General features: G+C 36.2%; 1 protein-coding gene across 1 annotated transcript in view; it reads right to left on the bottom strand.

Moving 5' to 3' along the window:
• The window catches only part of Ir25a (ionotropic receptor 25a), a 30,027-nt gene extending 4,677 nt beyond the window's left edge, over positions 1 to 25,350 (bottom strand). The window contains exons 1-15 of the mRNA XM_089238615.1: positions 25,200 to 25,350; positions 21,488 to 21,599; positions 20,712 to 20,852; positions 19,498 to 19,806; positions 16,913 to 17,088; positions 14,384 to 14,437; positions 13,858 to 13,974; positions 13,427 to 13,591; positions 6,570 to 6,689; positions 6,189 to 6,296; positions 5,832 to 6,026; positions 5,120 to 5,319; positions 4,461 to 4,606; positions 2,212 to 2,461; positions 1,445 to 1,644 (exon numbers count right to left, since the gene is read on the bottom strand). Of these exons, the coding sequence (XP_089094741.1) occupies positions 1,445 to 1,644; positions 2,212 to 2,461; positions 4,461 to 4,606; positions 5,120 to 5,319; positions 5,832 to 6,026; positions 6,189 to 6,296; positions 6,570 to 6,689; positions 13,427 to 13,591; positions 13,858 to 13,974; positions 14,384 to 14,437; positions 16,913 to 17,088; positions 19,498 to 19,806; positions 20,712 to 20,852; positions 21,488 to 21,584 (2,278 nt within the window). The 5' untranslated portion in view covers positions 21,585 to 21,599; positions 25,200 to 25,350. The remainder of the gene's footprint in view (positions 1 to 1,444; positions 1,645 to 2,211; positions 2,462 to 4,460; positions 4,607 to 5,119; positions 5,320 to 5,831; positions 6,027 to 6,188; positions 6,297 to 6,569; positions 6,690 to 13,426; positions 13,592 to 13,857; positions 13,975 to 14,383; positions 14,438 to 16,912; positions 17,089 to 19,497; positions 19,807 to 20,711; positions 20,853 to 21,487; positions 21,600 to 25,199) is intronic.
• Positions 25,351 to 26,054: the final 704 nt, after the last annotated feature.

The following is a 26,054-nucleotide window of genomic DNA, read 5'->3' as shown; positions in this document are numbered from 1 at the left end:
ATCAATTTTATACAGACAGATTGTAAATGATTGATAAAAACCATTAATATTTTTTTCTCAAAAAAAAAATTATTAGTGATAAAAAAAATTGGTGGTAAAAAACACTGATATTAAAAGATTGTAAAACATACAGTTAATACAGTTTAAAACATACGGGAAATTTCTGGTCATTCTCAATGTATGATAACATTGTATGGCATATAAACTGAAAAGCCAAAAAAACTGGTACAGGCATGCGTATGCAAATAAAGAGATATGGAACCAATCAGAGTACGGAGCTGCGGTCGGCAACGCCTATATAACACAACAAGTGTCTGGCATAGTTTTTAGATCGGTTACTGCTGCTACAATGGCAGGTTATCGAGATTTAAGTGAGTTTGAACGTGGTGTTATAGTCGGCGCACGAGAAATGGGACATAGCATCTCCGAGGTAGCGATGAAATTTGGATTTTCACGTACGACCATTTCACGAGTGTACCGTGAATATCGGGAATCTGGTAAAAAATTAAATCTACGACATCGCTGCGGCCGGAAAAAGATTATGCAAGAACGACGACTGACGAGAATCATTAAACGTGACAGACGTGCAACCCTTCCGCAAATTGCTGCAGATTTCAATGCTGGGCCATCAACAAGTGTCAGCGTGCGAACCATTCAACGAAACATCATCGATATGGGCTTTCGTAGCCGAAGGCCCACTTGTGTACCCTTGATGATTGCACGACACAAAGCTTTACGCCTCGCCTGGGCCCGACAACACCGACATTGGACTGTTGAGGACTGGAAACACGTTGCCTGGTCTGACGAGTCTCTGTTCCAATTGCTTCGAGTTGATGGACGTGTACGGGTATAGAGACAACCTCATGGACCCTAGATGTCAACAGGGGACTGCTTAAGCTGGTGGAGGCTCTGTGATGGTATGGGGCGTGTGCAGTTGGCGGGATATGGGACCCCTGATACGCCTAGATACGACTCTGACAGGTACGTAACCATCCTGTCTGATCACCTGCACCCATTCATGTCCATTGTGCATTCCGACGGACTTGGACAATTTCAGCAGGACAATGCGACACCCCACACGTCCAGAATTGCTACAAAGTGGCTCCAGGAACACTCTTCTGACTTTAGACACTTCCGCTGGCCACCTAAATTCCCAGACATGAACATTATTGAACATATCTGGGATGCCTTGCAACGTGCTGTTGAGAAGAGATCTCCACCCCCTCTTACTCCTACGGATTTATGGACAGCCCTGCAGGATTCATGGTGTCAATTACCTCCAGCACTACTTTAGACATTAGTCGAGTCCATGCCACGTCGTGTTGCGGCACTTCTGCGGTCTCGCGGGGGCCCTACACGATATTAGGCAGGTTGAACCAGTTTTTTTGGCTCTTCAGTGTATATACCAGCATTTAATATTTCATGAACAATCAGAATTTCGTACCAATAAAAGCAAAACCATCTTGGGAACTTTTCGACTGTAAAACCCTATCGATTCCTTCTTCAAATGTTTTAGGTAGCAGCGTCTCTTTCATTGTCCACCAAATTTTAGTATATTTGTCACTAACGGGATAGTCCCAGACTGCTAACTTAGCTCGTTCTGTTTCATTCAGGCTGTCGTCTAAAGACATATTCTTCCAAATTCTAAATTGAAGGCACAAATGATTCATCAACAATGTGAAATCATTTATAATGCAACCATGGGCGGAGATACGGAGGGGAATGGGGGGGGGGCTCTGCACCCCCAGCGTCAAAGGTGAAGTCGACCTATCTAATGTATATATGCATATATGAATTGACATCGTCATCATCGTGCCCCTCCCAGCAATAATGACCGTGGTCCCCCAGACTTCCAAGTCTATCTCCGCCTATGAATGCAACGTATAGACAGTTACTTTAAGTACAAAATACATTACGCACAAATATACTGTAGAATGCATTTTCAATCGACACTGATTCGGTTTTACTCCCCCGATGCATTTATTTCTTGTTTTATTATTGTTTGCATTGAGTACGATTGTTCATGGGAAATTTATCCACACATAATAATTAAACATATCAGTATATATAAATATATGCAATAAAAATATAATTACCTGAAAGAGCAGCTTCAAAAATCTGTTTTATTTAATAATAAAGACACTACACGAGTTTCAAGAGAAAAAGACAAACCGCGAACCTTTCAATATGTGTGAGTGAAAAACTATTTACTCATAAAATTTGTCCTCTATATAAGCCATTCTTTCGAAATAAGTCGCAGCTGATGTGCCTTCCTGTGGAGCGTACTTGATTTTGTATTGTTTGGCAAGATCATCCAATGATTCTATTGAGGAATCTAATCTTGACACTGTAAGAAAAGCTGCCAAGTTTGCTGTATACGAAGCTATAATGATGAAACCAAACAGCCACCATGTAGCGGCAACGAGACGACCGGATAAATTCCGTGGGGCTTCTCCACCACCTTCACGAGAACGAAACACCAAATATTTATTTACTACATTGAGGATATATTTCTTATAAGATTATTCATTAACAGGGTTGGGTTTTTGCCAGTAGTGGCAAAAAGAGGATAAAACCAGGCAAAAATTGATAAAAATGCCAAAAATTGGTAAAAATACCAAAAATTGAAAACAGTAATTACATTATGGATGTTATGTAATTTCAATCGCATTAGAACTACAACTTTGATAGATACAGTTTTCTACTATTTAGTTTCTTCCATATTTCTATTAATATTATTGACCTCAATAATATTAATAGTATCAATTGAGGGAGCTTTCATGTAAGTGGTGTGTATTTTGAGCAAAAGTGTTTCAGCATGGTTCTTAACAAACTCATTTTTCATAACAACAATAACGAAAAAATGCTACATGCCGAAAAAGAACCTTTGCTTTCATTTTCAGTTCCCTTTTAATGTGTAAACATATTCAAAGTTTGTTGAACAGTTCTTATATGAAGTGGCAAATTTAAATTTTGGTCCTGTGATTATCAAGTTGAGCAATATAGAGAAAAGATTTATAATACTACAAAAAAACTGGTATACAAGGTTTATAATTGTATTACTCTTTTACGTGCTTTCATTCTGGCTGTAATTGCTTTGTTACCTTGCATATATGACCGAATTTCCCACGTTTTGCCATCTCTTTTTAGAATCCTTGGAATAAGTTCTTATATCATCTAATGTTAAAATAGCAAGCTATTGTAATGGTTGCTCTTAATTTAATCACACTTTACGATCAAAGGACGTAATATTGCGTCCAAACACCAGTGGAATGAATTCAAACAAGTTTGCTCTGTTTTCTTTCCTCTCCACTGATCATCCCGAAGCTTTGTTGCAACCTTACAATTTTTTTTTACTTTTGGTTTTCTGTTTACCCTGATAGTAATGTTTTCTGTTTACCCGGATAGTAATGTTTTTCCTCACATATGGTGTATGTTTCTTGTAAGAGTGAAAGACAACAGGTAGGGTGAGGGGGAAAAGAAATCTAACTTTGTACCTACATTCTTATCACCTTATCTTTTATACTATCTTACTCTTTTATTTGTGTTATTTTCTTCCCTTTTTCTAATGAGCGGTTAGGTTAGGACACAAGGTTACTATATTTATTGCCGATTCATCAAATAGAGAGCATCCGAATTTCTTGCCAATTCGCTTGCAAGCGAAGTGGTTAAGAGATGCCAAAAAAAATTGACAAAAACTCTTAACAGATTGGAAAATTAAAATACTGTGGGCTTAGTCAACGATGGTGATCTATTTGGATAAATTACCTATCTATACTTTGAAATGCAGCTTTGTGGCACCAACTTCACTGACCCTTATCAAAACTTATAAATGAGAAAGAATTTTCTGAATTCTCACTTGTCATGCAACTAATACCAATTCATGTTGTTGGGTTTCATTAAGGAAAGACATGTGCTTTATTAACTTCTTTACAATGTTTTTGCTTGACAAAAATGGTTTTTAATCATATTTATCGCCAACCCTTTTGTCTAATTGAAAGGAAAAGAGCTGATTCCAGAAGTAAAAAGAATAGTTTGAAATATTTCACCTTTATGAAGTAAGTTAAGATTCTAAGAACTTGCTTCATGAAAGCAAATGTTCAAATTTTGAATTCTTTTAAATTTTGTTACTAGCAAAAATGATTTTTTGCCAGAGTGGTTTTTCCTACGGTTTTTGCCTCGGTTTTTTTCCACTATGGCAAAAACTTGCCAACCTTGTTCATTTATTAAAATTAATCATAGAAAATAAAGAGGAGAAAAACATATTTTTTCTACTCAATAGTTCTATGAATTTAAAAACTATTCTATTCTATGTATAAATAATTAGTAGAAAAAAGTAGGAAATGGTATGAAAAGTCCATTCAAATTTAAGTTTGAAGTTTCACATAATTCAATTTTTAATAGAAATTTTCGTCAAAAAATTTTCAATACTATGATGGTACAATTTTTTTGAATCTCACCCTGCGGTGTTAAAGATGTCATGCAAAACCAAAGGCTTTCTTTCAGAGTGAAATCTCGTTTCTCATCATCGTCGTCATCAACGTATTTTTCTTTGTTATTCGAATAACTGTATGGACTCAATCGATCAAAAGCGTACATGAGAAAGCTACGAAGAATCAAAATCAATTTCATACATGATAAATCATTCCAACCGAGAAAAATACAAGCAGTATATACAGTTGCTCAAGTGTAAATACATGATAATTGCAAAAATCATTACAATTCGAGAGAGAAATGGGGGGGGGGGTAGGCTTTCACGACCAGAATTTATCCGGTTGTGAAGTATTAGAACTTTCCAGGTTGTTGTGACCATTGAAACGTATGCACTCGAAACGACTCTACCCAAGGCATAACGATTTGGAAAGTTATAATAGTTCCATTTCAATTAAGTTTACAAGAAGGAATCATGAATGTTGATATTATTATACTGTATTTAAATAAACCGCGGAGCTTAGCTCAAACGAATTCTATTTCGTAGTAAATACTGAGAACGTATCTTATTCGTATAGGGTGCATGCATGTCCTATATCAACAGTCAGTTTGTGTATTTGTGTGTGTGTGTAGGTGAGAGGAGAGTCACAAAAACACTGCAACTGAAAATCTATCTTACCTTACTTACCTTGTGAAGAAGTAAGCAGCCAAAATGCATCCCCACACGTTTGCTTCTAAAACGGTCAAAAATTTAAATAAAGAGGATGGAATCGACGGCTTTTTCATCAGAATACTAATTCCAACTAAGTCATAGAAAGGCACTGTGAAGTCGACAACAGTTTCACGTTCAGCCATGACAGAGATGGGTCCCAGGGCAATATCAGCTCTCTAAAAAAATTAAGAACGAAGCTACAAATTAGCGCAAAATAATAACAATCGTTACTTTGCTGGAGAATTTTCACTGAAAACTAAATTTGAAGGGTGTTGTTCGTTTTCCTCGATGGTCCATTTGAATATTGAAATAATAAGTTCAAATAATTTCACGTGTTTGTTTAATCGCAACACGATAACTTCATGCTCCGAGATAGATTCATTGCTTTGTGACTAGATTCGAACTAATTAATGCATTCGTGTTTTCGCCGGAATTCGAGCCTAAGTAGTGAGGACTGCTCACCTAAATGAATTCGATTATTACTTTATTTGCACAAAATTTGATGCATCTACAGAAGTGGGGTAGTTTATATATTAGCCAAGGAATTTTAAAGGAATTACCACAAAACAAAATAATATGTTGAATCTTGTGTTTTCTCTTGGGAAGTATATTTCTTATGTATTTAAATTCATGTGCATTAATTGAAAAGTAAAGAGATAAAAGAAAAGTTTTGACAAAATCATAATACCTTATCGATAAGGTCTCTGATCATACCATTCCACTCAAGCTTGTCATTCATAGTACCAAACTTATTGTCTTCAGTTTCAAACAATTCATATTCGAAATTCAATATCTCTTTAATATCATTAATGAGATCTATACAATATCCTTTATATTCAACAGTCCCATTTGGATGCACCACTTTTTCAATGAATGGGGGAATCTGAAATGTGTGTGGAAAACAATAATGACAATGTAATGCAAAAGTAATTACCTCATCGTATTGATACAACGAATCAAATGTTATAAATGCGCATCAAGCATAATGAGAAGGTATTCGTTTTAAATATTCTATTGAAAAAAAAGAACGAAAAAAAAAACTTACGACAAGGGTGGTTACTTTATACACTGTAACTGCAGTGAAATTTTGTAGACTTTCTTTATCAGAGAAGTTTATTTTTCCTGATGGCGTGTCGAATTCCCATATACCTATCTAAAAGTATTAGTAAAACAGAGTTTTAACCACTTCGAAAAATAGCGAACTAATCGCTGTAAAGTTTTGAATGTTACTACTGTCTGTTTTATTATAATAAAAATTATAAACTACAATATATCTCATATTATATAAAAGCCATGGCAATCAAAATTAGTCATCTTACAATTAGATGAAAAATTTTATGAGTTTCATTTATAACATTTTATGAGTTCTCAAAATTCAGTGTCATCAAGATTTTATTAAAAAGCTGTTGCTAGAAATAGTTCTTACCCTTTTACCAACAGGATCTCTACTCATGTATGACATTCCTCGCATAATAAGTTCTGTCTTTTGGTAATTCTTTCCATTACTTTTGAATACGAAGTCTCCAAATATGCCTTGGTAATTAATCTGGAAATTAATCAAAAAATTCAGAAATTCCTCCCAGATGCGTCTGACAAAAAATATTTTTCAATCATTACTTAAGAGTATAAGGTTGTGTCATGGGATGATAAAGCCCTCAATGATGTTCAAGTGAAAAATGTGAAAGTCCTAAAACTTCTAAAAAATGTATATGTAAGCAAAGCGCCAAGACCAGATAATATTTATTTTAGGGTCCTTAGGAAATGTGCTGATAAACTGTTGCGGCCAGTTGCACAGATTTACAGAAGTAGTGTTGCTGAGAGCAGGGCCGTAGCTAGCTATTCTGGGCCTCCTTCCAAGTAGGCCCTGTGCCGGTGCACCTGCCTAGTTACGGCCCTGGCTGAGAATATCGTTTCAGGGAATTGGAAGCTTGCTAATGTAGTTCCGATATTTTAAAAGGGTAGTAGTGGAATCTTGCCAAATTGTTATCTAGTGAGTTAGACGAGCTTCCTCTCAAAAATTCTGGAAATTATGATCAAAAAGCAATCGGTGAAGTGGAGACGAGAATAACGCATTGTCGGAAAACTAACATGGGTTCAGGAAGGAGAAGTCATGTGTAACTAATCTCCTGTGCTTCTATGATCACATGACTAAGGCATTGGGAATGGCAAAAACGTCGACGTTGTTTATCTTGATTTCCAGAAGCCACTCGATCGGGTCCATCATAGTAAACTCTTGAAGCGTTTTTATATGAGATTGGGGGCAACTTGCTGAATTAGATAGAATCGTGGTTGAAAGATAGGTCACAACGGTTTATGGTGAACGGTGAACTTTCTGATTGAATAAGTGTCAAAAGTGGAGTAATTCAAAGAAGTGTGCTTGGCCCCCATAATGTTTTCACTTTTTACCGATAAACTCGATCAGGGCATCGATGGAATTGTTAGAAAATTCACAGATGACGTTAAGCTAATGGGGGCAGTCGGCAATCCAAGAGATAGGGAGCCCCTCTAGACGAATTTCAATATGATTGCAACATGGGCTAATGAATGGAGCCTGACCTTCTGTGTATAAGTGCATGGTCACTTATTTTGGTTTGAATGACCCACATTCCACTTACGAGTTGAATGGTATTACTATCTCGGATGCAACTAGGGTCACCGATTTGGGAATTCTTATTAAGCGGCTCAAGTTTTCTGAACATTGTTCAGCGGTGGTCAAAAAAGAGAATAGAATGCGTGGTTTTCATTCCAGTGGCGTAGCCAGGTTTTGGTCCGTGGGGGAGCGAAATTGTGAAAGGCGCCATTTTTTTGTTCGTGCTTAAGGCGCAAACTTAAAATTATGCATTAGTGGAAAGAACTTTATAAATTTCCCAATTTAAAGAAAAATCAAATTTATTTTGTTTTTCAGTTGATGTTATTTTCAAAATTATAAATTAATTACTTTTCAATTGTGTGGGTGTGTGATTAATGTATTTTAGCTTTTTAATTAATTTTAAATTCCATTTTATGTTTTGTGTACTTATACAAATGCAAGCACCAAAAACAACTGGGAAGTCACCCTAAAAGGTAGTTGGAAAAATTTAGATTAAAATATTAAAAAAAATGATAGGAGAAAATAAAATATAAAAAAGGAAAAAAATATATATTTTTCTCTCTCTAAAATTATTCCAAGACATGAAAGCACAGAGAAATCTTCATGCTTCCATTTAATCGTTTTTATCATGTTACACTCTTTTCGTGAGCACGTATCACATGTACACTACTTCTACTTAATCGTGCATGTACTTCCAAGACTTATGGAAGATAGCAAGACAGATTTATGGAATTTCTAACAAATTAATGCATGCCGGAAAGTTCTTTCTTATATTATGCGTGACCGTAACGTATATAGGATGTCATAGTTATGTATGGTTTCAGTTCGAGAAGTTTTGCCATCTGTCTTCCATATTAGAAGTAAAACTGGCAGATGCCTGAAGTTTCGTGTTATGCAAATACCACGGTGAAAGCCTGCCTGAGGGGCACGGTAGCCCGGTCGATAAGATGCTCGCCTAAAGTACCAAAGGATGTGTCGCGAGTTCGATACCCGGTTCGTCTTTGTCAGTAAACTTTCCTGACACGGGTACAACAAAAAACGGCGACTTGACCGCAGCAAAAAATTGCTGCCGCAGGGAGTCCCCCATCGAGGGGTTAGCGCACCAACCTGTCGATAAGTATAAAAAACAAGCCTGCCGTTCGAAATCTGCAATAAATTGTAGGTCCCGATCGTGCCCTCGTGTGCAGAAAATGACCGTGGTGCGACAAAAATGATCAAAGCCTGCCTGCTCTCTGCGGGAAGGCTTTCCAAACGAAAGCGTTAGTATTCGTACCTAGAAATTGAAAAAAAAAAGAAAAAAAAAAGACTCGCTCCGGTCATCGCCACTGTGCCACTAGTGCAGTTCAAACCGGGGTGAATCAGAACCTCCTAGATATAGAAGGTCTCAGCTTGTAACGTCAGTAAGCAGTCCATTTTCCCTCAGAATATTAAGGGAAAAAAATTCCCTGTTGTGAGGAAAATAAATGTTCAGAATTGGCGATTTGTATGCCCCACATCCAATCACTACGCCGTATTTGTGAGCCAATCAGGAATATTCTACGCCAAAATAAGAAGAAACGAAATAGGATGCTGTGTTTCAAAATGTGGCAAACTTGCTAGGTAGTCTGAATCACGTTTATGGCAAACAGTGCAGAGGCCTTCTATCTCTAGGAGGTGATGGGTGAATCCACCATGATGCCCACACGATCGCAGTGGTTATCACATACTACTAGATTGCGGACGCACAGAGGGTGGCCTGAATCCAAAAAGGTTTAGGAACCACTGCTTCAAACGAATTAGTGTGCGCCAGAAATTGTCGCATGTGTCCGTAATCTATTTAAGTATCTCTGAGGCGTGTTTGTAATGCCACTGCTCATCTTCCGAATCGAAGTGAAAGTGGCAGGTGTATGAATCGATTGAAATATTTTTCATGTTCTATTATCTACTGGCTTCCTTTGGAGATACTATTTAAAGGAGAGTTCTCTCTGTTCCAAGTTGAAAAACTTAAAAAAAAGGCATTGTGCATAGTATATGTATATTTATTTCTAGTGAAATAAATTCATGCCATGTGTCTTATATAACAAATCAGAAGAATGGAAATATGTCTAGTAATGAATGGTACAGACTAGCGCAGGGGTTCTGAAACTTTTTCCATCCGCGGTGCCTTGTTACTTTAATCAATGCTTGTCCGCGGCTCCCCAGAGCAGTTTAACAAAGATTCTCTTAGAAAAACCTTCGGGATGCTTCGCGGTGCCCCCGACAAAGGTTGGTGACGCACAGTTTGAGAACCTTCTGGACTAAGGTTCTTGGATTTTTCCCCTCGTAATTTGACCAGAGGGCCTTTCGGGCAAACCTCACGACACCATAGTTCATATTAGAAAGTATCGTAAGCGCTCGGATAAGTGCTCTAGATAATCTTTTATAACTCAACGTTTCGTGGACACTTTGTTTTTCTGAAATAGTATCTGTATGTATGTATCTTCAGTTACTTTTAAACTTTCCTCATAATACATAGACAATTCCAGGCCCGGCCGGTCCAGGTGCTTCAAGTGCAAAAAGGACTTCATGAAAATGAGATCCAGTTAAAATTTTCGAGAGAGAGAGATCTGTTAGGCAGGCATTTCTGAACAGGTAGAGAGCCTTAGAAAAGTCCCTTTGATGGTCGTAAGACGGCCCTGCGTAGACCACCAATGTGTTGTTGTGGGAAATAAACAAATAACGTCCGAAATTCTGCTTTAAAAAAGCGATGAGTATATACATAGTGCATTTTTATTATTATATTTATGAAATATTCAACGGATTCTCAAAGTGTATGTGCTTATGGCTAATCGTCACCCTTTTTTGAGGAACGTCTCAACGCGTTGGTGTATTGATGCGTGCTCATTCAGTTCTTTGTAGTGGGTTTTTTTTACATTAGGCTAAAGGGTTCTCAAACTGTGCACCGCGACACCCTTGTGTGCCTCCAATCTTCGTCAGGGGTACCACGGAGCGGTGACCCTGACAAAGGTTTTTCGAAAATATTTTCTGTTAAACAGCTCTAGGGAGCAGGCGGAGCTCGCGGATAAGCATTGAATAGGGGGAAAGGGCACCTCGGGTGGAAAAAGTTCGAGAACGCCTGCGTCAGGCTATTCTGGGCAATCACGGATAAATGATGACGAAGTCGGGGGGAGAGCCACGGGTGCCAAAAGTTTAAGAAATACTGGGATTAATTGGAGGGGAGATATATGTCTTGAGTCGACAAACACACCGGCCATAACTTTTTGCAGGGAATTATTTCGCCGATTCGGCACACACTGCTGTATATGCATAATGATGAAACAAACAGTGATTCGTGGAAACGAGAAACTACACCATGAAAAAAGGCAATGCTTCTGAAAAAGTCATATTTTAACATAAAACTATATACTATCACCGTGTATAATACATTTATAGTACAATATATTGTCGTACAAATATAGAAGACTAATTTTCTCTACATATCAGAGCGCTATTGACCCAAGATTATAGGTCTTTATTTTCAAGAAAAACTCTTCCAGAACCCCCTTTTGTGTTCCAAAATCTTGGATTTTTTAGGGCTCAAAAGCTCATAGCTGTTTTCCACCTTTTCTCAGTCTTTGACACTGCCCTATACACAAGCTAGTAGCTCTTGCCAAGCCAGATAACCTGTAGGTAACGTGGCATTTCTAGGCGTTATGAATATAGCTAAGTCCCCCATTCATAAAGTGGTATTTCTAGCCTAGAAATTCTAGGAACTCAAGCTCTACCTAAGGCGCCCAAAGAAAAGGCGATACTTCGTGGAGCTTAAATCTTAGCCATTACTTCATAGGTTCAGTGGTCTGTCCAATATAGGTTCCCGTGCCTAATTTCTTCAAAAGGCGCCTTAGTCAATGCTCTTGGTGGCCCTTCAGAACAGAATGACCATTTCGTGAACGTCATATTCTCATACCTATGAAAGGTATTTCAAGGAGCTCTACCGAGAACGACCAATAGCAAGAGAAAAAAGAAGTGGGCAAGATGCTGCCCTTTAATAAAGGTGGGGAACAGAGGCTGATCTGAACATGCTTCCAAATTAAGAGCTTGAGAGAAATTGTCAAAAATGGTAATGAAAAAACCTCCACTTTCTTTTCCTTTTCTTAAGGATTAGTACAAACCCAATCATTGTGAAACTGCAAGAGGCGCAAATATAAATGTAGATTTTTTCCTTACTCACATCATTTTAGTCAATGAAGGTAGAAAATGAAAAAGTCAATATTTAAAGATCAAAAGTCATTTAGAAAAATAGGCGCCAATGTAGTCAAAATTTCGATTAGGGGAGCAATCGCTCCCTCTGCTCCCCCCTAGCTACGCCACTGTTTCATTCTTAAAAAGGTCTCTTCGCGTTTTCCTAAAGTCATTCTTCCGCTTTTCCGAGGCTTAGTTCGTCCTGCACCGGAGCATGCCATTAGGTTTTGGAGAATGTAACCTACAGAAGGACATAGACTTGGTTGAGGGGGTGCAGAGAAGAGCTACGCGTGCTCTTGTTGGCACGCAAGGCTTGTTCTGTGATGAAAGACTTGAATGTGTTAACACTGAAGAAACGTAAGTGTCGGGGGATATGATCAAAGTGTTTAAATTTTTCAACGAGACGGATAGGATGGACCATGGGTTATTTATACATTGTCAATCAACTGCTTCGACAAGGGGACACCAGTACCGTTTAGTAAGTGACAACTCCAGGTTGTGGTGTCGCAGGTAGTTTTTCACTATTGAGGTTGTTAATAAATTTAATAGCTTACCTCCGAGGGTCGTGAATTCTAACGCGATTGATACGTTTAAAAAGTACGATAAACATATTGTGATAAATCGAGAAGCTATCCATACTTAGATATGACAACCATTAACTTTTTTATGTGCAGTATATTATATATTATTAATTATTAGTTTTTTCTTTCGTGATATGTGCTTTTATATTGGGTTACTGTATTTTATTTATATTTGACATCCATATTTTTATGGACATCTTTTTCCAGCCACCTCGTCGGGCAATTCGCCTGTTGTGGCATTTGTATTTGTATTACTTCAGGAAAAAAATCGTTTTAGATCTTTTTTGTCTTTAGTCGAATTATCGTAAAGAACGAGGTTTCCTATTTTATATGACCTGCATCTCCCGCAGAAAGAATCTCTACAAGATATCTGTTTCTATGTCTCACTGTACGTCTGTGAACCATATTAATTAAACACAAGTTTTATTCACACAGTTGCGTAGGAATATAACAAGTAAAGCAATAAAAACTGGGCTTCGTAGACGATTGAAATAGCATTATAGTTTTTGCTTCTCGTTCTGTTTTCATTATTGTGAAAAGACCGTGCAGTTGAAGTAAAATTATTTTTTAAAAATTTCAGCATCAGCCTCATCGATGCTTGATAATTCTCCCATTCTTAATCCCCCCAGATTAAAAAGAAATTTTCCATTAATACTTACAGCATGAAAATACAGACACAAATTTCACTGTTCATCTGATTTCTTTCAGCATGTTTTTGTGTGAACCATTTTAACATGGATTTGTTCAGGTGTACATAAATTGTTTTTTGGTGCTTTTCGTTTTTTTCTAACTCGGTAGAGAGAGAATTCTGTTTATCTATAAATTCTAACCGGATAATTGAGACGTTCTACTTACATAATACAGTATTGGAAGATTCAAAATTCAAATTCTTTAAAAAGTAAAGTGAAAAACCTGTTGCAACGTTGACAATAATTTCGCATTTCCGGTGCCGGCTGTATTAACAGTTGTAGAGCATGCGCCAGAAAAAACTGGATTCGGCAAACTATCCTCTGACTTTGCTTGAGTAATACCCTGAATCATCAACTCAGTCAAGTCATAGTAAAAGGCTACTTCAATCTGAAAAGCAGTCATTCGTTCGATTTACAATTTTTAAAATAAATATAGAGAATTAAATAATATTGTAATTTTTTAAAAAATAAAATGAGTATTTTAAACTAAAAAAGTTCATTGATAAAAAGAACATTGATTTACACCATATTTTTCGTATTTGTATATGATTTTTTTAAATATTTATTTCTCAAAAGTTTTATGTACATCAAGATAATTGAATTATGCTTTATTTGTACTTGAGGAAAATCTTAAGGAAACCCTCGATACTCAACCTCAGATGTTTCTACGAACTCTTTAGCCAAAACTTCCAACTTGTCTTCTTGTTGGGCTTTTGGGGACAACCAAACCACTCTAACGGATTTACAAGAACAAAGAGGCGCTTTTTTATCCTGCGAAAGGAGCATTTTTGATTATGAACCATTTATGAAATTATTCATAAAATATGATATAGCATTATAGATGAGACAGTTTTGGTCTGAAAGAAAAGAAGAAAAGCTTACGCAAAAATATTCATTGACTATTTTTTTGGTCATACTCATGACATTTTCCCCCATTTTAATATAGTACCCTGAATTCTAATGAAGTTCCTGACACGGTAAGGTCGGTTTTTTTATTACTAATGTGCGTGCAGGAAAGGCATAATTTGTGCAGTATATATTATAAGTCTTGGTTTGTGTTTCGTAAATTTTTATTTATGTATGCGTGTTTATTGAAGTAATGATACGTAAATCTTGATAAAGTTTCCGAAGTTTCGTTGAAAAATAATCTAAGAGCGATTAAGATATGAACTGCACTCACCAATGAAATGATAAACCATGCAAATTCTCTTCCCGTGAGATTATTGCTTTCAGCCTGTGGAAAAAAAAAATTTATATTTCATGCTAAGAATTTTGATTGTTATAAAAGGATTTGACTACCTTCGATCATTAACACGTGCTTGATTTTATTTTACTTACCTACCTCATTCTCTCTCTCTCTCTTGATTGCTTATACAAAAAAATCTACTGTTGCTAATCATTTATCGTTAAAATTTATTGTTAAAAATCTGTCGACAAATGGGCTAAAAATGTCTGTAGAGGAAACTGTGTCAGAAAATGCTTTGAATAATATGAATATTAATTGAGAAAATGAAACGTTTCACTTCGAAGGAAATACATTCGTGCATAAATATGCTTTTTACAATGAAGATGAATAATTTTTCAACGGATGAGCCTCCTGACGCGCCTCTGTATTTTCCTTTATCTAACTGACACCTGCACTACAAAAAGCTCATTACCGAATCATTTAAAAATTTTAGAGATCCGTGCTTCCTCAAGAAGACCGTTTGAAAACCCTGCCTTAGTAAAAATTAAAGAAACAGTGACAGATTTACTAATTTGGAGGATCTGAAAGCGTGTGTAGTATGATATATGTATCATTTCGAAATTTTAAATTCGAGAAAGAGAGAATATATTATTAAGCATCCGAGTGTTTTTCCTGGATTTTATTTTATATAATCAACGTTCGTTCTAATTCTCATTTTGCGGGAGCAGAAATGTATTTTCAGTGCATGGTATGGCAATATATTTTATAAATCAATGTACAGGGCGTCCATAATTAAAAGACCCTATTTTAAATTAGCCTACAGGCTAAACCAGTCATCAGAAAAGTGAAATTTTGTGGAGGACTTCATGAAGTGATGGGAATTTGTTTCAGGAGGAAAAATTAGTTGCACATGTCGCCACCAGGAGGCGTTTCAGTTTGAATACCCGTAGTAAACATGTAAATTTATGTGATGTCACGCAGTAGCTGTTATAAAACCTAGAAACATTCGCGGAGATCTTGTTTCTCAATGTGTTTGCTGCTCACAATGACGATAAGTTTACGAGATTGCTCTTTCTTGGTCAAATTGTTTTACCAAAACAATTCTGCAGTAACTGCTCTACGGAAATATCGGACGTGGAAGAGGATTCGAAAAGGTCCAATGAATGGTAAAAACCTTCGGAGTATGATAACGAAGTTTGAAACCACAGGATCGTTGGATGTTCGTCCTGGAAGAGGAAGAAAACCCGTATCTATAGACGCAGTACAGGAGGTTTCGCTTCAGATGGAAGAGGACAGAGCTTCAAATTCTCGTGATAGCACTAGTGTCAGGCGTGTAGCGCAGGCGTTGGATAGGTCACGTTTAACTGTTCATAAGATCATGCAGAATATCCTCCGATATTATCCGTACAAACTTTCACTTGTGCAGCGGTTGCTCCACGTGATTATGAGGCTCGACTCCGGTTCTCACTGCAGTTTCTAGTTCGCGTTGTGGTCGATTCAGAATGGCCTTGGAATATCCTCTGGACAGACGAGACGCATTTTCACTTGAATTTTCACTCGATCACCGGGAAGCGATATGCATTGCTGTTACAGAACGAAATTATTCCGGCTTGTCTGCAAGCACGTGATTGCCTTGCAGACACAATCTTTATGCAAGACGGAGCTCCTCCACACATTGCAGTGTGTGCTAAGAAAATGTTCTTAAAACACATTTTACAGAAGAACGTGCCATCAGTCAGCACTTCCCTAATCTATGGCCTCCCCGATCCCAGGTTCTTAATCCATGCGATTTTTGGCTTTGGGGGCATTTGAAACGTCTGGTAAGTCGTGGCAATCCAAGAACTTTACCTGACCTTAAAAGCGGCATTTCACGCCACGTGCTGAACATTTCCCCGCACACACTTCGGTCAGTTGTGGAACATGCCAGCTTGCGATTTTACATGGTATCTGAAAATGATGGCCATCATGTGGAACATGTTTTGTTGCAGTAAAAATTGTAAAAGTATTTAACAATTGTTAAAATTGTAAACGTTTGTCTAAATGTGTTATTTTTTAATAAAACGCCCTCTGGTGGCGATATTTGCAGCTAATTTTTTTCCCCTAAAACAAATTCCCATCACTTCATGAAGTTCTCCGCAAAATTTCACAATTTTCTGATGACTGGCTTCGCGTGTAGGCTACTTTAAAATAGGGTCTTTTAATTATGGACGCCCTGTATTTAGTAAATTTGGGTGTCCGGGAGCATTTGTACCATGCATGACAGGGCACACGCATAGAATGGAGGGAACGTTGCTTACAACAGGAATCAGAAGAAAGTTACCATGTATGTGTGGGAATCGTTTTGGTATTTTTAACCTCTTGAATTATATTTGTTCACAGTAATAAACTGTTAATGCAAGGACACCACAGTTGAAGAATATACGGAATTTTTCATCCTACTAAAATAATTTCTAAGAGTTCCCCAGAGTTGTAGCCGCGAACTAAATAACATTATTTGCTGTGATAAAGTAAAATCAGACTTACAACTTCCAGTGCGTAGCCAATTGTTTCAGAAGAACCTAAAATGAAGAAATATGCGGTACCACTTGCTCTCATTTTCTGTAGTTGCTTTGCTATATTTCTAGTATCTGAGTTAATTGGCAGCACCGTTGCACGTGTTGCAATGTTTTCCAGCAGAATTGCGTATTTTTCAACAATTTCTGAGAAAAATATGTCAAATTCATTAGAGACGAACAAAAAAAAAAAGTCAGATGTAAACACGTAAAGTAGCAAATACCACGGCAGAGAACGGCTGTCAAGAAATATTTTAATATCGTGCTGTCTATAGCATTTCAACTATTGTCAAAGTTGCCAATATGTCTTCTAAACCTGATGAAATTGAGAGAGGCTTTATATTATTTCGTATTAAAAACCCTTTCTACGAACGCGAAATCGGTCGTATATATATATGCAGGTTTTTAGTGTCCACTCTTATCGTTATCAATAGCCAATTCCTAAATCATTGGTTTTGTAGGTGCACTTCCACTTACAGAAATATTTCAAATGTTGGATCACTTCTTAAAAGCCGGTTATGTTTATAATGCTATTTCTGGAAAAGTTGCGAAATACAAATTTCATGCAGTTGCCGATGGCTTCTATATCAAGTAAAACATCTTCCTGCACTGACATGCAAGACAAAAAAGTCCATTATTTCATGACCAAAACACACGGAACTATTTAATTAAATTTTATCATTTTTCGATACTTTTCTTATCAGAAAGTAATCATTCTGACCTCAAGCTTTGAAGAACTTTACATTTTACTAAATAATATTATCTTAAAACAAACGTTATTTTCTTTAGATTTCACTGAATGATATAACAAAACTCCAAAAACAGATGTTTCAACTATAATTAGACAATAAATCTATTGGTTGTTTTTTCAAGTGTTGTAAAAGATCTTTTATGAAACTTTTATAGTGTAATCCCGGCCCTAGAAGTAATTTTTTTGATGAACATGGCTTTTAAAATGATGTGGAGGAACATTTCTAACACTGAGATAGATGGCTTTTTCTCAGCCCAAGATATCAAGGAAACATTTATTTTCTGGATAATATGCTGAGGTGAACTCGGAAAGAAAAGTCATCTTGTCTCTGCCGGGATTCGAACCCAGGCCCTCTTGCATACCGGTCAAGCATGCTACCATCTACACCACTGGAGCCACGCCCCTGAACAAGGAAGGCAGGGTTCGAGTCCCGGCGGAGACAAGGTGACTTTTCTTTCCGAGTTCACCTCAGCATAATATCCAGAAAACAAATGTTTCCATTTCTAACGTTGTTTATAATTTTTCCTTTTAGACCGGAATTGCACTATAAAAGTTCAAAAAAAATATCTTTTATAAATCTTAAAAAAAAACAACCAATGAGCCCATTAGTTACATTCGCTCGAATATAACCGATACGCTCATTGGTTGCATTTTTCAAGTTTTATAAAAGAACTTTCATAAAAAGAAGTATAAAAAAGCAAGTCTGCCGTTCGGAATCGGCAATAAATTGTAGGTCCCGGTCTAATTAGCCCTCGTGTGTAGAAAATGACCGTGGTGGGACAAAAATGACCAAAACGATCAAATGAACTTTCATAAATCTTTTATAGTGTAATGCCGGCCTAAAGCTAATGTAGGAATCAATTATTGAATGACGTTAAGGTTTAGCCCAGTGGAATAAAGCAGTAAAATATTTCGTGGTAGTAAGGCTGAAATTAAAATATAAAGTTTTATAAAAGATCTTTTACATAACTTGAAAAAAAGTAACCAATAAGGTTGCATTCGCTCGAAATTTTATGAAAAGAAATTTTATAAAACTTCTACAGTGAAATACTGGCCTAATCACGAATCATATGCTAGAATATTTGAATTTCAAACATGTGGAAGAGCCGTACCTTCACTATGACAAAATATTTGACATTGTCATGTCAGCATTAAATTATATTACAATTTCTGATTTCAGTCATCTGGATTAAATTTTGTTCCCTTCTTTCCTTTTTCAGATGACTGAAAATGTATTTTAAAAACCCATACATCGGTCTCATAGATATTCCCCCCCCCCTCTCCGATCGATGTACGAAAAATAGGTCATCCTAGTATACTATAAACCTCAGTTTACCTCGCGACGATAGTTTTCCAACCACTATCCGCTACCACTGACGATTGACCGTCAAAGACGGGTGGATCGATATTGGTATGACGAAGCTAGAGCAATATTTTGACGGTTTATCGTTGAATTTTCATCATACTTCGACCAAAAATTCATAAACGGCGTTGACAACAGTACAAAAATTAACTAACTAGAATCTTTGTAAAAGCAACTGGAGTCATAGTTTAAATAATCAGAAAAGTATTTTATCATCAATATTGTAATTACGTAACGTAGTAATTTAAACGCCACCTTTGCAACTAGGTGAGTATTTTTCCCAACAAAACGTATACATTTTGTTGGTCAAGGTGGGTAACCCTTACGTATACGTCTTGTTGGTCAACAGGGTAACCAACTGCTGAGAATTTTTTTGAAATTATGAAAAGAATAGAGATTTTATCATTAAAGAAGTTCAGTAACCTCAAGAGGATATACCCACCAACAGTACTATCGTATAGCACTCCGGTCGTTGTCATATTCTGATAAACGGCTATGTCTCTTATTGCTTGGGTTATGATATCTCCCGGTGGTGGAAGAGCTATCAAATATTCATTTTCTTCTGAATTGAGATTTTCCCATTCTGGTACGATCGACCTGTATGAGTAAACTGTACTGATGGTTGGGATTCGAATTCTTCGTGCAAGTTTTCTGACTATTCCTCCCATATTTGTTGAATCATCGTTTTCTTTCATTCGTCTTGTTCCGTCGATTATGAGAGTTGGGGATTTTGATACCAAATCCTCACATACTGTAAAATATAATGTATTTTCACACATGTAAAAAATTTTACATCAGATTTTTTCATATTAATTCATTGAACATGAAACACGCATGAATAAAGTATACTGCATATACCTCTTGAAGCATCTTTGATTTTACACATATTAAAAAATAATATATATATATTTTTTTCAAGAGAGTACCAAGTCGTGAAAACTGTTTCAATACCTATTTAAAGAGGTATTCATAAAATTCAGGGAAAATTATAAAGTCACTACGAAAATTGATCTATCTGAAGAATTAAATTTCTATCTCAAAAAGACCGATAATAATTTTTATGTTATCATATTTTTCACTATCTCGGTCAGTGTCGATCTTGTTGAGATACAAGATTTTTCAAAACATTGCTGTTCAAATATTGCTTTAGAGTTTCGTGGCCAGCGTTTAGTAAAATACACACAACGTATAGGGGCTGTAAGGCTGTGGTCCGGGTATTTGCTTCTGACGTCTCGCCCACATCTGTGACGAGCATTTTTAGCCCAAATTTTCTATTTACGCTTCGTTTGAATCAGTGACCATTTAATGAGTTTCAAGTCATTAGCTTCCAATCAAAGTTTAGCTTACTTCGGTGAAGAAACATGTTAGCATATCAGAGTATTCAGTTTTCTGAGGTTATAAATGGAAAAACGCGCATCAAATTATCAACCAGCATATCTTGATATTGGAGTTAATATTTTATGAAACTTGTGGAAGTTGTTCTCCTAACTTTTTTTTTATAAACGTCCCAAGTCACTACAGAGGAAAGATTTTGACGAGGACTGGGTGGGTTTGGAACTCATGAAACTTGTTAACTTCATTTGGTCCACTAGGTGAATGTCTTATCGACCTGAGCTACGCACTTACGTTATTTATCATATTTAGGCCTATACTTACTGGAAACTTCTGTGCTTATTTCATCCGAAGTGATATCGTAATAAGTCACATTGAGATCAGTATATTTCTTTTTTATATTGAAAAGCAGAGTTTTCCGAATAACATCTCGAGGAAGACTGTAATCATTTTCAAACACACCGACTGAAAATAAAGTAGGGAAATTATTAAGTACATAAAAGTATTTCATAAAATATATTATCAATACAATGTCAATACAATATCAACACAAAATGTGTTTGATGAAATTTTTGATAAATTTTTTTATGCACTCACCAGTCAGACAATACCTTACGTTACATACTTCAATGGTGTATATAATATCTTGCATGGAATGCCAATAAAAACATTAAGAATTCTACAATAAAGCCCATAACTTTCGGTTACTTGCTGTCATATTTGCCAGCTTTGTCGTCCAAATTCGTGTTCTTTCATGTTCTCTGAAGTGATTGCTTTTCGAATTAAAGAAAAAATTCTGACGTTTTATAGGTTTTAAATGGCGCTGATGATATTGTTATTAAAGAAAATTAGCTGTCACTACTCAATTTTTTTTTATTTTGGTTCATCATTACTGTAACAGTAAGTGCTCTGTTCAAGCCATTAACACGATTTTTCAGCTTATACTCTAAAACAAGTTCGTATATAAGAAATTTCATAGGCATACCTCAAGTATTGCAGCCTCTAGGAAATCGTTTATAGAGGAAGCTATTGTTATTAATACAAATGCACACACACACACACACACACAAAACGTAAAAGAGGATAAATTTTTCTCTCACCTACAGTAATCGATGTTGGTGCCGATAAAGAAGTCTCTATTAGAAGGTGAAATGCAACACACACAAAATAAATATAAAACCAAGTTCTTTCCATCATTTCAAAATCACATTCCTGAATAAAGAGAAGGCTACTAAATGATCTTGCCAAAAATATTCAAATCATTATCATCGTAATATCAACGAATGGAAAGTTTTAGTATCTTTATAGAATTGCAATATTAAAGTGGTGAAAAAAGTTTAAGGACAACCGAAAAACCTCCATATCTTGAAAACTTGTGCTTGTAGATGCATGGAAATTTCTCAGAGCGATAATTACAAGTAAATCTAAACATTTTCCACTGAAAATAATTTTGATGGGTGCTGCACTTTTTCAGAAAACAATTGTTGAAATTGTATTATAAAAATATATAACTATTTAATATTAAAAAATTATAGATTACTATATCTATAAAAGATATAGTAAAAGTCAAAACATAGAAAAAAAAAGTATGACACGCGTGTTTTCTGATGTCGAAGAAATAAATTTGCATTTTTCTCATGTTGGTATAAAAGTCGAGAGACTTTTATACCAACATGTTTTGATCAGTTATGCGCTGTGAAATCAAATTTTTTCCTGAAAGTGTGAGAGGCCAAAAACAACATTTATTGAATATTGAAGGGGCAAAAAGCTTGCTCTCAGAGAAAACGTGATGCCTGGTCATGAAATGGCGAGAAGAATTAAAAGGTTGAAGAAGGCTTCTTTCTCTTACCCTTCGTCAGAAAAAGACGGGGTGGGGCGCGGTAGCTCAGGTCGATAAGATGCTCGCCCAAAGTACCAAAGGATGTTTAGAGGTGTCGCGAGTTCGATACCCGGTTCGTCCGTGTCAGAAAACGGGTATAACGAAAAAACGGTGACATGACCGTAGGAAAAAATTGCTACCGCTGGGAGTTCTCCCATCGAGGGGTTAGCGCACCAACCCATTGATGAGTATAAAACAAGCCTGCCGTTCGGAATCGGCAATAAATTGTAGGTCCCGGTCTAATTAGCCCTCGTGTGCAGAAAATGACCGTGGTGCGACAAAAATGATCAAATGATCAAGAAAAAGACGATTATTCACAGATTTTACGCAAAAAATGTCTGATGCAATTCTGACGGAATAAAACTTGCCTTGCACACGTCGAACTGTGCCTGATGTGATAAAAAAAATTTCGACTGTCTAGCATGCAAAACCAAAATGGAAACATCCCCTTACAAAACAACACACACCAAGCGACATGAATTGGCCAAAAAGTGGGTATCTGTTGATGCTATAAGTGGATTCTTTGATGAGAAGCATTTTAGATTAACTCGATAGTACAGGATTAAATATTACTGACCTATGCAATGACAAAGCCATATTTTGGAAATATAGGCACATCGAGACCGTTTCGACAGAATTTCTATTTTCTGAGGCACTTCTCATTACTTATTCATAGATTTTGTTTGAACAGGACAATGTGCCTGTACATGTTTCAAAGTCTCAAAGGTGTTGATATGTAGCCAAATCAGTGGAACTCCTTGAGTGGTCATCGAGAAGTCCTTTTCTTAACCCTGTATAGCACTTGTGTGGCATTTTGACTCAAGAAGCATATAGAAATAGTACGCAGTACGAAAACAAGCATAATCTTATTGCAGTGAGTAAACAAGCTTGAAGAAAATTACACGACTAGCTATTAATGGCTATCGCTAATGACATCCCGAAAGAAGTTTTATAAAGAAAAAAGGCGTATCTTTTTTTTTTTGATTAAAATAAAATTTTTACGCATAATTTTTAACTGTATACTTATATATATATTTTTTGACCTTTACTATAATTTAATTTTTTTTCCTAAAGCAGAATCCTAGAATCCATGAAAATTTATAATTTATTGAAACAACGATTCCAGACATGGTGGAAATTCAGAATTTATGAAAAAAATAATTCCAGAATTAGAGATGGATGATAATTTTTTGTTCAGCTAAAATACATGAAATCAATAGCCTTTCGGAATATTATACCGAGGTGAACAGGAAAACAGTGTCGTTTCTCTCCACCGCGAATCGAATCCAGGACCTCTTACGCAAAGGGTAAGCGCACTAACCATTATATCATACAGTGAGACGGTCCTTTTCTCCTTAAAACACGCACAGTAGCGTGACTTGCTGAGTAGAGACACAAACGTTGCAGACTTAACTTCAGCTAATGGCCTCCAGGCTGTGGCAAGTATAGAGATGGATGATGATTTAATAATTCCAGAATTATTTATTTCTAGATGAAAATGCAAATTTGCAGAATGGATAAAAATTCAGATTTGCAGAATGGATAAAAATTCAGATATACAGAATGAATAAAAATTCAGAATTTATGAAAGAAATTATTAACCATAAATGCGGGGCTCTTAAAAACGCGGGGGCCGGTGCAGTCGCACCTGTCGCACACTCCTAAGGGAGGCTCTGTATATAATGCAACGCATCTCAACTTTCATGGCGTACGCCCTTCAATCACGTATATACGAGACGTTTAATAACCATGGCTCCCATCCCGATATTTTCCTCGTTTTTGCGCCTCTATGTAGTAGAATAGTGTGATAATATTTTCATTATACGTTCTTGGTTTGCAATTTTACACTATAATGCCCACCAGATGAGAGTTTTGAAATATTCCGGTTTCTTTCCGGTTTTCAATAACGATTTCCGGGATTTGTCCCGGTTTTGCAGGCACCTCACATGTGCTCACCCTACAGCAGACACCCCTTCCCCACTGCTCTCCCTTAGTTACAGCCCTGGTGAACCTTTCGATAAAGATCTTCAACTGTACAACCGAGTGCTCTTAAAATTTTAGTATTTTCTACCGGATGAGATTGATGCTGGGAAAAAGAATTTAAATTAAAAAAATATTATTATTTGATCATTTTTTGTGGTGCCCCTTTTCGCTTGATGCCATAAGCTCGTATTTTATTTTGCTTAATGGTTAATCCGGCCCTGAACATCTCCAAATATCTTATTATGACTTTTTGCGCTAAATGCAATTTAAGGTTACTTGTCGTTCTGTGGTAAGAGTTCACTTTTTACATCATTTACGTTAATTAATTTATATTTACAAGTACGCACATGAACAATTGAGCACACAGCTGCAACTTGCGATAAAACCAAAATAACTTGAAATTTATTATTATTATTTTTTAAATAGCTGAAGATATTTTGTCTACAATATAACAAAAACAGTTTATACGTAGCAGATGAAACTCAACACAAGATAATAAAATAAAAATGCATGTAATTAAAATCAAGAGCGATGATGGTAGAAATAACTATATTATATTTTAGAACATTAAGCATTTTGAGAGCTTTGTTCGTGTGCTTCTGCTACTGTATTAGCTATTCAGTGCTATATTTAGTTGGGCATTGTTTTTTTCAACGATGAAAATCGAGGTATTTCTGGCCTAATGCAAAATTAAAATCTAAAACTGGTCTAATTCCTGGGAAAGTGAGAAATATTAATTTTTTACAGCCTCGCGTTATTTTTTTTTCTCTCGGGTATAAATACCACCATGATTTGTATGAAAATTTGCTGTAACAAACAGAGAGAGGTAGGACGTGAAATATACGTTTCCGTTTAAGTTTATTTACCACGTGGTAACTTCCCAGCTGTTGATCATAAAAAAGTGAATCGGCCGGTGATGACAGCAGCAAAACTAGCGTTCATCAACTTACCTTGATGTTCTTCTGTAGTTACGTTTAGTAATTAGCACTATATGTTCAAATTTTCCATGATACTCGCCACCTGAAAAATGTAATGAGGTATTCTTTCAAGAACGCGCAAAATATTCACAAAATAGTAGTTAACAACTTACGTTGCGCAGAACTTTACATAAATGCGTTTGCAAGAGACAAACAAAGAGTTTAGTTTTTTCACGTGCTAGGTTACCTAGTGAACTCTTTTCGTCTGTCGATGAATAAGAATCGATAAATCGAACGGAAAACATATTTTCCACGTGAAAGAAAAAAGTGCCGCTTCGAATAATCTTATGGACCATCGATCACATAAACACATAAGAGCAGGTAACGTAATTTAATGCTCGGCACGGAAACATGCACCCTAGAATCAAATTACCAAAGTGTTTCGTTCATAAACGCGTCGAGTAGAAAGAACCCATTAAAAATGTTTGCTTCGAGATTGATATCGGTAATGATGTTTTCTGAATATTAGACAAAAAATTACCGAACGTCAAATGATGCAAAATATTAAGGTGGGGTCGAACACCATGGCAGCAAATTTTATGTTAATATATAGTGAATAATAGATGAAAATGGGTGTATTGTTTTCTATGGCCTCTCTCTCCTCGTGTACATCTGAATTGATTTTCAACTGACAGAACAATTGCTATCAAGATATTCAGTTGCTATATTCTAAAACAAATACCGAATTTTTCTAAATAAGTGGCGTAGGGCTTACGTCTTAAAAAACAAAAGTTTAAGACTTGCGTTGCTCGTGCTGATGCGACAAATACGTTAGATTTTATTTTGAAAAGGATGATTTAAAAAACACAAAAAAATATAATACTATAC

The sequence above is a fragment of the Pholcus phalangioides genome, unplaced genomic scaffold (assembly GCF_987345545.1).
Source record: "Pholcus phalangioides strain wild (caught in Gottingen) unplaced genomic scaffold, Ppha-v1.0 ptg000011l_1, whole genome shotgun sequence".
NCBI classification, from domain to species: Eukaryota; Metazoa; Arthropoda; class Arachnida; order Araneae; family Pholcidae; genus Pholcus; species Pholcus phalangioides.
This window is presented reverse-complemented; position numbering and strand designations above follow the sequence as displayed.